This window comes from Cydia splendana, chromosome 9 (assembly GCF_910591565.1).
Source record: "Cydia splendana chromosome 9, ilCydSple1.2, whole genome shotgun sequence".
NCBI classification, from domain to species: domain Eukaryota; kingdom Metazoa; phylum Arthropoda; class Insecta; order Lepidoptera; family Tortricidae; genus Cydia; species Cydia splendana.
The window spans coordinates 16482471-16498898 of NC_085968.1; the positions used below are offsets into that span (position 1 = coordinate 16482471).

At 37.2% G+C, this 16428-nt stretch overlaps 1 protein-coding gene across 1 annotated transcript in view; it reads left to right on the forward strand.

The window, feature by feature from the left end:
- The window catches only part of LOC134793742 (neuromedin-K receptor-like), a 49145-nt gene extending 33784 nt beyond the window's left edge, over nt 1-15361 (forward strand). The window contains exons 5-11 of the mRNA XM_063765410.1: nt 4457-4578; nt 6201-6295; nt 7673-7798; nt 12059-12159; nt 12679-12769; nt 13163-13234; nt 14266-15361. Of these exons, the coding sequence (XP_063621480.1) occupies nt 4457-4578; nt 6201-6295; nt 7673-7798; nt 12059-12159; nt 12679-12769; nt 13163-13234; nt 14266-14619 (961 nt within the window). The 3' untranslated portion in view covers nt 14620-15361. The remainder of the gene's footprint in view (nt 1-4456; nt 4579-6200; nt 6296-7672; nt 7799-12058; nt 12160-12678; nt 12770-13162; nt 13235-14265) is intronic.
- The last annotated feature ends 1067 nt before the right edge of the window (nt 15362-16428 follow it).

A 16428-nucleotide genomic window follows, 5' to 3' on the forward strand; every position in this document is an offset into this window, starting at 1 on the left:
ATTCTAAAACGTAACGAATATAAGAGCCTCGGTAGAGAGTACCATTTGATACCATTTGGAGTTGAAACTCTAGGTCCATGGGGTCCCAGCGCGCATAAGTTGTTCGCAGAAATCGCGAAGCGTCTGGTTGACGTAACTGGTGACCGAAGAGCTGGCGGCTACCTCGCACAACGTATCAGCATTGCGATACAGCGAGGAAATGCCGCCAGCATCCTTGGTACAATGCCTCAAGGGCCTATTTTAGATTTAAGCTAGTTATTAATTTCGTTTAGTAGTACCACTGTATATATATTGTATGTAAATAAATGATAAAAAAAAATAAAAGTTTATAAGTATAATATTACGAAACCAAGTGGTTAGGATTTTGCTGACTCAAACAGCCCTGGGTTAATTTGTCTTTACGTATGAATGTGTGTATAATTTGTTGAGGGCAGTCATCAATCGCTGTGTGTTTGAAAATGTTTTGACGTAACCATGGCAACGAAGATAACAAACAATTAATGTCAGACAGAATGACAAACTGAAAGGATTTGCTTCACTCATTAGTGTAACTAATATAATATTATACATATATCTAGATCACGTCTCACATCTAAAAAAACGTGCCGAAGAAGATAGACTCTAAGTCGATAAGTTTGCTCAACCTGCGTAGTAAGAATGCATAAATATCGCAATAAGCTCCATACTTGACGTACTGAAAGAACTACTGCTCGGGTATTGAAGAGAGAACTGCTCCCAAGGAGAAGCCCACTGGTGCCATTGTTGATGAGGAGGATTTAACACTGGTGTTAAGAAAGAAGAAGACGAGTACGGCGCCTCGAAAGACAGTGTGATACCACCGAGCCGCCTAATCCCGGCTTGCAGATTGCTACACCCAGTGTTGCACTGTATGTGTCGCGCCTGCATTACACCGCCACGGCTGCTAGAGAGTTGGAGTACATATCTACACCAGAAGACCGGTTACACGCTGAAGGTGTTCCAGTTTCGATCGCGCCACTACGTGCACTTCAACTCTTATGTGATGCGCGTGCAGCGACCGCTGTACGTAACAAGAAGGTTTTATACTAACAAGAGTTATTACTGGCATTTAAGTCAATAAGTGAAGTATACCTACTCTATTGTCATTGTTGTAAAGTTTATTTTCACTTGACTCTGAAGAAAAAAGAAAAACATGCAGAATGCGACGCCAAAAGAAAATCTCTGTCCCTTTCTAAAAGTTGCCATACAGGAAAAAAATACTTTTTACTTTCAATTGTTAACAATAATTTAATAATATTTTTTTACTATGGAAATTTGAGCCGTAGCAAAATGCCGGGACGGTGCTAGGACGATGATGGTCACCCTAATATAGTTTGTGCGGAAAGAGAAGAGTCGTGGAATGTATGGGGCCCAATACATTTCACGACTCTTCTCTTTCCGCACAGACTCTAGAAAGACGGAGTTCTCCCACGACCGATTAGAGTCTAACCACTATAATATATAAGAGCTACAAAAAAATAATAAAATAGGTAAAACATTTATTTTTAGACAAGAAAGGCACACAGATACATACTTCACAGACTAACATACATAATTATTAATTTCATTAACTTAAAATTAAACGGTATTATGGCGACAGAACGGCGGCGTGGTTCCGTTGAATCGTCTACTCTTGTGTCCGATTCGCGGAACCTCCGAAACACTACACCCTTCGGCCAGAAGTCTGCGCACTCGATGGTCCCCTGCAGCGGTCGCTGCACGCGCATCACATAAGAGTTGAAGTGCACGTAGTGGCGCGATCGAAACTGGAACACCTTCAGCGTGTAACCGGTCTTCTGGTGTAGATATGTACTCCAACTCTCTAGCAGCCGTGGCGGTGTAATGCAGGCGCGACACATACAGTGCAACACTGGGTGTAGCAATCTGCAAGCCGGAATTAGGCGGCTCGGCGGTATCACACTGTCTTTCGAGGCGCCGTACTCGTCTTCTTCTTTCTTAACACCAGTGTTAAATCCTCCTCATCAACAATGGCACCAGTGAGCTTCTCCTTGGGAGCAGTTCTCTCTCCAATACCCGAGCAGTAGTTCTTTCAGTACGTCAAGTATGGAGCTTATTGCGATATTTATGCATTCTTACTACGCAGGTTGAGCAAACTTATCGACTTAGAGTCTATCTTCTTCGGCACGTTTTTTTAGATGTGAGACGTGATCTAGATATATGTATAATATTATATTAGTTACACTAATGAGTGAAGCAAATCCTTTCAGTTTGTCATTCTGTCTGACATTAATTGTTTGTTATCTTCGTTGCCATGGTTACGTCAAAACATTTTCAAACACACAGCGATTGATGTCTGCCCTCAACAAATTATACACACATTCATACGTAAAGACAAATTAACCCAGGGCTGTTTGAGTCAGCAAAATCCTAACCACTTGGTTTCGTAATATTATACTTTTAAACTTTTAATTTTTTTTATCATTTATTTACTTACAATATATATACAGTGGTACTACTAAACGAAATTAATAACTAGCTTAAATCTAAAATAGGCCCTTGAGGCATTGTACCAAGGATGCTGGCGGCATTTCCTCGCTGTATCGCAATGCTGATACGTTGTGCGAGGTAGCCGCCAGCTCTTCGGTCACCAGTTACGTCAACCAGACGCTTCGCGATTTCTGCGAACAACTTATGCGCGCTGGGACCCCATGGACCTAGAGTTTCAACTCCAAATGGTACAAAATGGTACTCTCTACCGAGGCTCTTATATTCGTTACGTTTTAGAATTTCGGCGCTTTCCGCCGCTCCGCCCGCTTTTACAGTAGTCCGTTGGAGGTGAAAACTAAACTTTTAATTGCATCTCAACTACTTATCCAAAGACAAGAATACTGAGTATTATACACAAACCATGCATTGCACATACACGTGTGGGGTATCATATAAAAGCAGATTAAATAAATCAAAATATTTTTTTATGTTTAAACTGCAAATATTTTAATGAAATAAGGTAAGATATGTAATTCTGGGCAACAAAAACGTTAAAGGAATTAGTCAAGAATCTTTTCTGTGTAAAATCATGCGATTTGATTATTTAGATTTTAAAGCCAAACGTTCATCTTCTGGGGGTCGGTTATCTTTTGTGCCACTAACCTAAATCATTTTCTAACTACCTATCTCTGTTTCTCCAAATTTCTGTCTCATCAAGCATAGAGTTACGAGTACGACAATATAGTATGGTTACCACAGGTTAGAAGAATTGGAACCGTTGATTGAATACTTAGGTTTTTTGTCTTCTTCAAAGCGAGAGTACGCTTAATAATAATAACAAAACTAAGCCAAACGGTTAGGAAAATAATAACTTAAAACTCTCCGTGAAAAGTAATGATGTAAAATACTGATAAAAATACTGATAAGTGTGTGGGGAGATTTAAGACTGTCATGACCGGACTGGACCAAACGCTGGAGTTTCATTACAAGTCATGTCAGATTCATGATAGTGTCGGGGCCGTAATTATCGTCCATCATTCTTTCTGTCATTTCTGATTCCATCATTCTAATCAATTCACTGTCAGTATTAATGTCATTTCTAGTATCATTACTTTGACATAACTCCAATACTGACGGAAGTTATTAAAATAAACTTCATTACTTGCCGTCATTCCTTCATTACAATCCCTACACTATCACTAAAAACGTCATTCCTTCAAAGTAATGTCAGTATTCATGATAGTGTCGGGGCCGTATTAGACCGTACGATAAATGGACCCTTGGCACACTCGCGCTCGGGGCTCTGATGAAGTGATGTGTTAACTTTATACAGCATTGGTCGAATTCATTTGTTGCCCACCATAATCCATACTAAATTTACGGTGAGGAACTAATAAAATGTGAGACTGTGACAAGGACAAACAATATAATAGCTCTTTCGCTGCTACTCCTACTGAAAGATACATGACTATCCTGTTCGGTCACTTCTCCCCACCCTCATGGCAGATCCAGTTTTAATACTAGATTCATGATGCAAAATGAAGTGAAAGTCGTGCATGAGATGCGCGCCAGTCACCAAAGACTATCGGCAAGTTCATATCAAAACCAGTTCAAAATCGTATCAAATCGTTTAATCTGAAACATGCTCCTGAACTTGGCTAAAATGACGAAGCTTTTTTATTTTGATGTTGTTTCTTCTCAGTATTACGAGCTCTTTCCATTCCAATGAGAAAAACTACCACAAAAATGTGTCTACATTTTTTAAACGCTCCTTGCCATACGATGAGAAAAAGTTTAGGGATCTTTTCTATAAGGATCATTTCATATAAGGATTGAAAGAGGTCTGATTCTGATTAGAATTTAATTAAGTAGTAAAAAATGGCTATTAAAAAAACTGTGTTCATTAATTAAGACAAAACGACCTCGTCCGCTTACCCAGTTCTCGTGTGGACTTTACGTTATCAATATGTATGTTATTTGTTTGTTGCAGCGCCCACACTTCCAAAAGAATAGCAAAAGTTATAATAGTTTTCATATGGGTGTTGGCATTCCTGCTAGCGGCTCCCATGGCCATGTCGTGGGAGGTGACCATGGTACCAGAACTGGATCCAGGTATTTAATAAAAGCATTTATTACTCGTTCCTGGATCAAAATTATTTTCGTTGTCTTGTTTTTTGTCCGTAAAACATGTGAAGGAGTTTTTTGTATGGGGTGAAATTTAGTCTTTAATTTTTTTCAAGAGAATTATAATATGTACCTAGTTCATTTTTTTAGCATTAGAGAAAGGTGAACACTCTAGACGTGTCTTTTTATTGAAAAACACTTTTGAAAAATAAGTCACGGCAAATATGTAAAAATTATGAATCATATACGAATATTTACATTATTTTGCTTTCATAAAATAGTTACTGATTTTTAAAAAGCGTTTTTCAATTAAGAGACACGTTCAGATCGCGTAGTCTTTTTCTAATGCTAAAAGAAACGAACTATACAGCTAAAAATACATGTAATAGCACTCAACTAATTTTGTTTACTTAATAAAAGACAAAAATAGAAACGTGACTGAGTGGTCACAAAAGATACAACGAAAAAGAATTTTGACCCCCCCCCCCCCCCTACTTAGTATTAACGCATTCACTACCAGCGAGCGCTATGCGCTATGAGCGTAGGCGATAACGTGTGGTTTATCCGCTTTGCGGTGAAAAGCACCTACGAACGGAAAACCCACCTAGCGGGTCGCTGGCAGTTAACACATTCAGGGCCAAGAACCCGACAGTCGGGTACACTGTTCGTAGCGACTACGCGCTCCATACGGCGAAACTGTGGCTACGCGCTACGAGCGTAACCCGTAGCACTTAGTGGCAATGAATGTGTTAAGACACGTATTAAGTAATGCAATCTTAGTAGAGCTTTTAACATAGATGTGAGTTCTGTTTTCATGTAGGTCGCATTGACGATGGTTTTAGGGATAGGGAAGGAGTGTATTTCAATCCTTTGGATGAGAAGATCGACTGAATACAGTTTATATGTATTGTCCTGCTATTTTGCGTGTTATTTGGCTTTAACTGTAATATCACTGGTAATCATAGGACCCGTGATTGAAACACGAACGGTAAAGGACTATTCCAGGTTACCGGATATTTGGAAATTATATTTAATCCATAAGAAACAAGTTCCTACCAACAATTTTTTACGAGACACACACTTTTTTAGGCGCGATGTTTCAGTTAGGTATACCTTGCCTGGAAAACATATGTTGAGCACATTATGCTAATACCACTACTTGGCGACAGATTTGTGGGCCATAATAAAAACGACGGCTGGACTAAGCAAGCTCTATAGTATAGTAAGTACTTAGGTACTCCGTTGGCTCAGCGATCCAAAATGGGACTTGCAGCCGTATTCGAACAATGAGATACGTCAAATACTAGATATTGAAACGATATGAATCGGACATGTCAGAGTCAAACAAGTGTCAAAATTGACGTTTCTTCAAACAAAAACGTCACTTTTGACGCTGACATATCTGATCCATATCGTTTCAATATCTAGTACATATTTAACGTATCTCATTGTTCGAATACGGCTGTCGGCCTCCGACACAAGACAGCGCCACTTTTCTCGATCTTGTGCGACCTCTCGCCAAGTTCAAAGTATAATAAGTAAATAAATATATATTTATTTACTAAATGTTTAAAATATTTTAAACATTTTTTTATAATGTTTTGTTACAGTTACCAAGCTGCTGTACAAGAAACCATTTTGTGCTCCTAGTGAATTTGGATTACATTCCTTGGCAATTTATCGACTGATACTATACATTTGTCAGGTAAGTTAAGTGTATATTTTTATTGCTATATGCGACTTTTTTTATTAATTTTATATCTTTTACAAATTCTAACAACCGGTAAATCCTCTATCTTCTAGAGAACAGTTAGGATTCGCGCATAAGTTATAATGGAAGTGGTAGATAATTATTATCACAATTTTAGTATTACAGTCTAAAATTACGCTTATAGAGTGATTTGAGCCTATATTTCACAACCAGAAATTAGGCTTCAGTATCTTATAATTTCAACCCCAATAAACACATGTTTCAGTTGCAGTTTTTTGTGAGCAAAATGAAATATACTCGAAATCTATCGTAATATAATATCGTTAATATAATTCAGAACGTGTTTGTTTTTTGAAGACGGTTTTAATTAAAAAAGTTATATTGGTAAGATTCAGATTGACTTGATCTGCACATTTTGTAGCTACGGAAAATAAAAATAAATATGTACAGTCAACCATTATTATTTCCAAGTACTCTCAGGAGCTTTATTAAGTTCTAATGTAATTTTAAAGGAAATATTAGGAAATATTATATTCCGGCTTCATATGATGCGTCTCAGTTTATCACAGTTACTAATACTTTCGATTTATCAAATTACAGGCGGAAAGTGTATGTATGTGCACTTTAGCATCATGTACCTACAAAAATACCGCAAAATGTCATTGGTTTCTCTATGTTTACATGTAGATGATGATGATGATTCTGCTGAATACGAACTGTGTGTTTATTTAGGCATACGATGTAAACAGGATATGATAGATGATATCGACGCATTAATCATTTTTTTACAACCGTTGAGAGGCAAAGACTTGGTTTCATGACATCCCGTGATGTTTTGACAACATGGTAAATTCCATATAAGTCATAATTCATTCAACGCTAAAATTGCCTTTTACACGGGCTTGATCCTTCTTACTAATGCGAAATTAGTGCACAAAAGAAACAATGCCTTTTTTACAGCTTAGGGTTTGAGGCGTAAAAAATATTTCAGATAATTTACTATAATACGTGCCGTGCCGTTGTACCTTTGAACCGCTCTTCTGTAAAACCGGATTTTTCACTTACTTGAGTATACTTAGGAGGTATCGATGCACAACGGCCTGCCATCTTACGCCTTGGGCCACCCACTGATACACGTACACTGAAATTTTGAACAGAATATCCGGTTCACCTTGGTGGAGGTACATATCTTCTTTGTTAGCTTGGCGCTGTCGACACTCAATAACGTTTATATTCTTTGGTTATAGTTATAACCAACCTGTGTTGTTACCAAATATATATTGATTGGTTATAACCGACGTTTACTGCCACTAAAGGTTAAGAACCACTGTCTGGCAAAAATAGAAGAATAATGTAACATTTCTCCCCCAGTACATCATCCCTCTGTGCGTAATAACGTTCGCATACGCACACATGTCCTTGAAGCTGTGGGGCGCACGAGCGCCAGGGAATGCGCTGGAAATACGGGACGCGAATCACATGAAAAACAAAAAAAAGGTAAGTCACATGATATTGCCAAGAAAAGGATTAAATTACCACCGATGTCTCAGTCTAAACAATATATCAAAATCTAATAAATTCCCCCAATTATTGGAAAAAACATATGTCAAAGCTTCCTATGCGTCTCGGTTAAGCCCTTAACACCCATTTTACGAAGGCTAAATTGCTCTCGGTAAAATCTTACCAGTTCCATCTTGATTTGATTGTTATTTTAATGAGAAAGTGGCACTGCTAATATTTGTTTTGATTCTTTGTTCAGAACTCAGAAATAAACTTTTAAAGCATGCAAAAAGTTGGCTAGTGCCATCGTCCTAATTTCACAGTATTTTATTAAACTCTAATTAAATTTACCTGATTTATTACGTTAATCACACGGTACTTCTATGCTTTCCTTTCAATCTTGATTTGTTTCAACAATTGTGTCAATGAACTGCGTAATAATTTTAAGAACATTAACTAATAATAAATAATACAAATACTAATAATTAATCAAAATTAATATCATAATAGGTCAATCTTACATAAATTGACCTAGTCTCATAGTAAGCTCAATGAGGCTTGTGGTGTGAATACAAGGCGACGATATATAAATACATATATATATAGATAAATACTTAAATTCATAGCAAACGTCTGTAAGTCAGGAACTGAAATATCTGTGATAAACGCACAAATAAATGCCCTTACCGGGATTCGAAATGTGTGATGGCCTTATAATTTAGATTAATTGAGACCCCCCCCTCTGGCTTTCAGTATCTGAACCCCTAGTGGAAAATTCGATATCGTGACGTGCGTTCGCGTTTGAGTTATGTTTATTTTTGCATGGGATTTAGAAACAGCGCACCAAGCGGGACGTTTTGGAAACTCAAAATCCCATACAAAGTGACACTTAACGCAAACGCGTACGTCACTTCACGCTATCGAATCAAATGTACACTCCCCGTACTGTGCGTCTACCATCAGTTTTGACATTGACATAACGCTCACGTCTACGTAATTTACTTTTTATACATCTCGCTTGCACTAATATGCGAGTACGAGCGGGATGCATAGAAAGTAAGTTACGTAGACGTAAGCGTATATGTCAATGTCAAAACTGATGGTAGACGTACTTGGGCACTTATTAATGCGCGTGAGATGCACTGCGACTCGTGTCATATCGTATATAAAAACTTTATTTATGGCACTCACTCATACTATTTTTTGTGTGTCAATTGTTCATACTAAAATTAAAACAAAACACCGCCTACCTATAAAATCCAGAAGTATCCAGACGTCTCTGCTCATCGTAGCTCGGGCTCAGTAATTTACCGCAGCCATTGCCGTAACATGAGTAACATGACCCGCCACGCCAGTGGCCATCGGTATTGGTATCATATTTTTAACACATTCACTGCCAGTGAAATGAGGTAAAAAGTCGTTAACGTTTCACTGTGTTCGAGTGCGAAATCATATACAGTATGAAACTGAACGAAAAGCAATTACTCTAACCTGTTAATGTTTAGGTCATACTAAGCAACTTTTACTATGGGATTAACCCCGAAATCGCGAAAAAAAAATTGACTCTCCCATAGGAAATTTCAACATCAGACCAGCAAAATGTATGAAAAATCCAATTTTTTTTCCGCGTTTTCGGGGTTGGTCCCATAGTAAAAGTTGCTCAGTATGACCCAAACATTAACGGGTTTGAGTAATTGCTTTTCGTTCAGTTACATACTGTATAATAGCTTAAAATATTTCAGAAAAATAAAGAGTGGATATCCTCCACTTTGCAGTCTTATAATCACTTCATAACGAGCTTCATATACTTCGTTAATGGCTGCATGCGGAGTAAATTTCACGTAGGTAATCTTGTTAACGGCCGGTAAGCACATTATGAGTACCTACTGTTACTGTGCTGTACAATTTTAAGTCGTATCGCACAGTCGTAAGTTCTAAAACATTCGTACTAATAGACGTAGTGAACATCGGCAACTGTAGTGGATGATGCTTCACGGTACACGAAAGGGTTATTAAAACATACAATGCTTCCTAAGCGCATTGGCAGAACTTGTGTAACCGAGGCCTTCGATAACGCCAAAGAGAATTTGAAATAGAGAGTTACTGTCATGGTAAATTATGAAGCTGGTAAGTAGTGGGTAGTGGGGAGCTTCAAATCCAGTGAAAATGTATTTGCTTTACACCAACAACTGGTGCAGGAGGGTGTACAGGAGGCAGGGAGAGCAATTCACGCAAGCCAGCACTGAAGAAACCGTCTGCTAAGAGGGCGGATCTCGCATGTTCTGGAGTGGCATTTCGATCGACGGGAAAACTGATCTCTTGTGCATTTCCCGTACTGACGGTGGTCACATCCAGGGATCCTTGACTGCTCGGCGTTACATAACGGAGATCTTGGAGGAGCATGTGGTCCCATATGCTGGTTTTGTTGGACCCAACTTCCAGTTTATTCATGACAACACCCGCTGCCACACTGCGTAGATTGTGCGAGACTACCTGCATGGGGTTGGGAACACCATAATGGAGTGGCCAGCAAGGAGCCCTGACCTGAACCCAATCGAACATCTCTGCAATCAGCTAAAACGGCGGGTGCGGTCGCATGATCCTGCTCCTACCACTCTCAACAAGCTTCAAGACGCCATTATTGAGGAGTGAAACAGCTTTCCTCAAAAACGCATCGTGGCACTCATGACGCTATGAAGCTACTCGGAGGGCAAGAGGAGGCAGCACTCTAGGTTTAAGTTTAATTTTAAGTTAAATTTTTCTGTATCTATTGATTTTGTAGTGTTTTTCTTTGTAATTTTAACCTGAATACACGTTGATTCGTTTTTCCTGAAAATTTTCTTTTTTTTATGCAGTACGTCGTCAATTTTCCAATAAAGGGTTTCATAACCTTTCAAATAAGGCCCCATAGTCTTATCTTGCCTTATATAACTTAAGGTTTAAACCCGCTTGAAAGAAAAAAGTTAAGATGTGCGATTTTTTTGACGCTGAGTGTATGTACCCTTGTCATTGTTTAAAAGCTTAACATTGCCAAGACAACTTTCCTCGTCTAATCTTTTGTTGCATAGTCACAGTTTTGTAAAATAAAGCCGGTGGTCCAGAAACTTTTTACTACTTAGTAGGCGTCCTCTTGTTATCATTAAGAGGGGACCTACAGCCAGGAAATTAGAAGGTGACAAAGGATATGACGAGCCGCGCGAAACTTGCGACGGAAAAATTGACCATCGCCCGGGTTTTTACCTTTTGTCTCAATGACTATGAAAATATACGTAAGTTGAATATTTTGCTCGTCATGTTCCTCAGCTACTACACCAGTAGCTATTTCATACTAAAATTATCGTTCTGTGCTAAAATAAGTGAAAATTAGGTATGTTTTCGTGATTTTTTCTATCGAGGCAATTTTAACCTTTTAAGGTTTTGATTCGAGTCTGGCCTTGTAAATATAGTCTTGTTTCCGTGTGAACTTTTACTATTAAAACGTGTAAACATTCAATATAAAAACTACAATCTTGCATTAGCTCCTTCTTAAACGAAAGCTTTATACAAAAAAATCAAATGATGGTTTCAAAAATACACTTAAAAACATTACAATTGAACCAACTGGTATCATTTAAATCACCGCTGCCAATTTCGGTATTTGTACTAAAAGCTTTGGGTTAATTAAGCAAATAGAGTTTCAGGATTTCCGTTCATCACTGTCTGTATAAATTAAAAATAATAATTTATTGACCCAAAAAAGAAAAACATAATAATAACAGCATAGGTACCTTCAGATCCACAGCGCAGGCTTCGTCATCATACAGATAGCTCATCCACCTCAGGTTTCGTCTGTATAAATCAGTAGGTCTATGGACTTACTGAGCAATTTACCTACTTACTGAGTAACAAATATTTCACTTCAGGTTTTTTTGTCTCGATAATCTTTACAAATGTTAAGTGGTTAAGGCAAGAACTAAATCAGGTTTAAAGAAAGAATGAGAAAAAACACTTAAAGGGTAATCTGAATGATATTATACATACAATATGCGTAATTTCATTCCGTAACTATTATGATCATTTTAAGGCAAATAAACCTACCTATGGAAACTTGTAATTGGCTCACTATTTCTATGTTATTTCCTAACTTGTTACTCTAGCTGTAAGTTTTCCAAACAAATAAAATAAAGTAAATAAAGTTGCAGGCGTAAGCAATACATATGCATGTAAATAAATCATAATTTTACCGCTTGTAAATCATGTTTTATATTTCTTGTTCAGGTTATAAAAATGCTGGTGTTGGTCGTGGCGCTGTTTGCGCTCTGCTGGCTTCCTTTACAGAGCTATTTATTGCTTCAATCGTTTTTCCCTTCAATAAACGAGTAAGTTTATGAAATACATTATTTTATATTTATTACCTTAGAAAAACAAATAACCCATGTTATCGTTTTACTTTGATTGGGGTTACGTAGATGCCTAGATCATTTTTAAAATGTAAACGTGTCTATCTTTGAGTTTAACTTTGATGCGTAAAATTATAAATAAAAACAATATAATTAAATAAGATCATCAGAATTTTAAAATATTTTACCGTCTGCTAAATATATTGTTTTTTTTTTTTTATATTATAGGACATTCTTACACAGATTGACTAAGACCCACAGTAAGCTCAAGAAGGCTTGTGTTGTGGGTACTCAGACAACGATATATATAATATATAAATACTTAAATACATAGAAAACAACCATGACTCAGGAACAAATATCTGTGTCATCACACATAAATGCCCTTACTGGGATTCGAACCCAGGACCATCGGCTTCACAGGCAGGGTACTACCCACTAGGCCAGACCGGTCGTCTGACTTATATCTGTCTATATTATATGACTTGTTTCTTTCAGATACAGATACATAAACGTATTATTCTTCTGTTTTGACTGGCTGGCCATGAGCAATTCGTGCTATAACCCCTTTATCTACGCCATTTACAACGTAAGTACCTTATTACTCATAATGTTAGTAACTTTTTTGTTGCTTTTCTATTCGGAACGCGTATTCGCCATCATTATTATAAGTTCTACTGTTTCATACTGTTTAGAATTAATCCCCGCCGGTGCTCAGGTTATATTATCTTATTAATCGAAGCACGGTGTCTTGAGATTAATTTGCAAATTAATTTCGCTGCCATCGATATTTATCGCACGTAATTTGTGCTCGTTTATGGCACGTGGGTTGTCGTAAGGGAGCACTGACTAAGTCAGATTAATATCGTAATAAGATAGGTATCCCTGTTCTAAAGAATTTGATTTTACGATGATGACTTCGCTGTTCTATTTCTATATTTATTAGTAAACAATTTGAATCAAATTGCCATTTTTGTTACAGGAAAAGTTCAAAAAAGAGTTTAAGCAGCGATTCACATTTGGAAAAAAACCGATGCGATTTGACAGTTATGAGGTAGGTACTAATGAATATTAAAATATAAGATTAATATTAAATTTCGTTTATGGCTATTCGGGGCAAAATTTTCACAATCAATAGGAATTCCATGTGTTAAACCAGCTCAATTACTAGTAAGAGGAAAGCTACTTTCATTTCCTGTTCAGAAAGTATTAGTAAGTATTTTAGAAAAAGTAGTTGAAAGCTCCAAAGAATTAAGGTGCTTGTAACTTTGTTCCGATTTCCGTATTCTCACTTTATTGGCTTTATTGGCTTTATTGGTTTGAGCAGCATATTTTTACTAAAAGTGATAATTAAAACACAATAAAAACGTGGATTATGAGCAGTATGAAGAATTCCAGGGTGTGTGCGACAGCTGCCAACCCCATCTCAGGCAAGCTGTCATCAATCTGTGCCTTAAAAGGGGCACTTTTACATACGTCCTACCTACATGACGTGACATATCACATATCTATATGAAATATGCCGATGCTGGCGATCTGTGGTAGGTTCATCTATGTACTTAATAGAAAATCCGATGGCTGAAATATGTTATAAAATAAATGTTTACAGAATTCATAATTGTAGGTAGGTAACATTTTTGGTGTACAGCGGTTTAAAATGTAAATATGTAGTTCTCATTCCTATAGGATGATTATATTAAGTATGTAAGAGCAACCATGCCTTGTTAAGCCAATAAAGGCTCGTGTGTACACATCGGTAACTCGTGGCATTTAGGTAGCACTTAAAAGATTAGTGATGAGCACACATCGGTAACTCGTGGCACTTGACAGTTTCTAACAGAGTAGTGATGTGACAATGTTCTTCCTATACGAGTCGAGAAAAAGAAACCACTAAAAAAAGGAATTAATTAAACTAATCTTTTAAGTACTACCTAAATGGCACGAGTTACCGATGTGTTCATGTGTAATGATGCAAATGTGTGTGTGAGACTTTTAGATTGTCAAAAATTGGCGGTGAAACGGTTAAAAATTTAACTTACGACCTTTTACCAAGGAGAGTATTAACAGTCTCTTATTTTCTCCCAGGATGGTCAGTCGTATCGCACGCGTGTTTTATCGTTCCGTTCGACGAATGAACGCAGCGTTTACTCGGCAAGAAAATCGGCCAGCTTAGCGCCCGTCGACGGCACGCGCACCTCCCGCTCCTCCTGCCACTGTATCCGAAATCAGGACTCGCAGAGGGAAAATGGTTTCCGATCAATGAAGGACCTTGATGCTCACAATCTAAATCAAACGTTCAATGGCACTAAAAGGCGGCTTGAGATGAAAATATCCAGAGACGACTTACCCGTAGGCGACGAGAGAGTCAGCGAGTTGTACATCTTTCCCAACAGCAACATTGTCGAGTTCACAGACATATCCTATGATGATAAAGTGTAAATGAACTTTCCATATAATAAATGTGATTTTTGTCATAAAATAAGCATAGTACCTATAGTCGATAAGAAAATGTGATTTGTTACACTAATTGTAACCGACACCGAGTGTCACAATGTAGAAAGCTACGATAATCTAATCAATAATGTAAATTGTGTACAGTAAACATGTATTTAAACTATTCGTTATTGTAACTGTTAGTAGGTATTATTTTTAAATTAAGCTTAACATTTAAAATATCGTTTGCAAAAGACTGTACAATTCCAGATTATTGTAAACCGTGTAGAAAATAAGAATTTAGGTTAATTTCCATGTTATCTGATAAAGTCAATCTAGGCGTAAGAACACAAGAATAGAATGATGTGAATTATTCCGCCATAAATCCAACGTAACGATGTGGATAACCATTAAATCATTCGCGCTGCAATAGGGTATTTCGTCTGAACTAACATGCTACAATACTGTCTGTATCACATGACTTGATATTGTTCAACATAGTTCAGTTATACACCGCCTAGTCTTTGCGATGCTTAGAGCACATATACGTACCGAAAATGTTAATTAAGATTTATCAAGCTAACCTTCTATTAGCATTTCCATAGATAAGAAAAGCCTTGTATCAAAGGCGACGTAAAATCTCAGCAACTAAAATCTGGCAACTTGCCACACCACTTCTAGTATTAAGTAGCCTGTTATTCTATCTTAGATATCGCTATCGAATTTCGGAACTACGCTATGGACAATAGAACTGGCCGCGTAGCCAAGATGCCAATCGCTTACGCTCCGTAGCGATCGAAACGCAACTGTCACTGTCGCACTAATATGAAAGAGTGATAGAGAGACATAAAGCTTTTCGTTGTCGAAGCGATGGCGATTGTAACCTTGGCTAGGCCGGCTGTTTTCTTAGATACAGTTTCGACACGATTACAAAAGTTTGGTGAATGGAAAAGTGACTTGGATATGTAAAAATAGCAGTAACAATAAACACCGCTATTGCCGGGAATCATCCAGAGCACATTGGCTATTTCTGTGGTAACTGTAAATGTTTTGATGGTTTTAGTTGGAAACGAATATTAACCGAGGATCATAGAAATAACTACGTGTTGCATTGTCTATAGATATATTATAATATACCTACCTATATTACTTAACATGTTCTCTGTCTCCATAGAAAAAAACATATATGTCTGTCATTCAAATAAATTAAATATATGGCAAACACAGATAAAATCTAGAATTCTAGAAAATACGTAATATTGATGACTCCCGTCTCATGATAAATGTTTATTGATCTATTAAGTGCCCTAATTCTTTATGTATTTATATATTTTGACAGTTTAATTTACCACCACGTCCATAAGCTTGACTCGACATGCAAATCGACGTCGAGTTGGTCTCATTTTGTTGTTATTATTCCCTACTGCATATTGCTTGAGATGCCTGTGACTATGAGTAATAAGTAATAACAAATAAAAATCCAACAGATTTTTAAAAATTCGAAGCACTATGAATCATATCGCTGACATCACATATTTAATATATGAACGAACTATTGTCCCTTGGTCTTGTTATACATTCATGGATCCCATGTCATTCTCGGAACTTGTTAATAATAATACAATCCGAGAATCACATGGGATCCATGAATGTATCATAAGACCAATTTTATGAACGTATATACCAGGGACGAAACTGCGTCTACAAATTAAACATGATTTATAGGACATTATAACTATTAGAACCGCAAATTTAAAGATATCAAGATTATTATTTATTAGTGGTTTAGAAGTACCTACTGAAAAGTTTTCGATT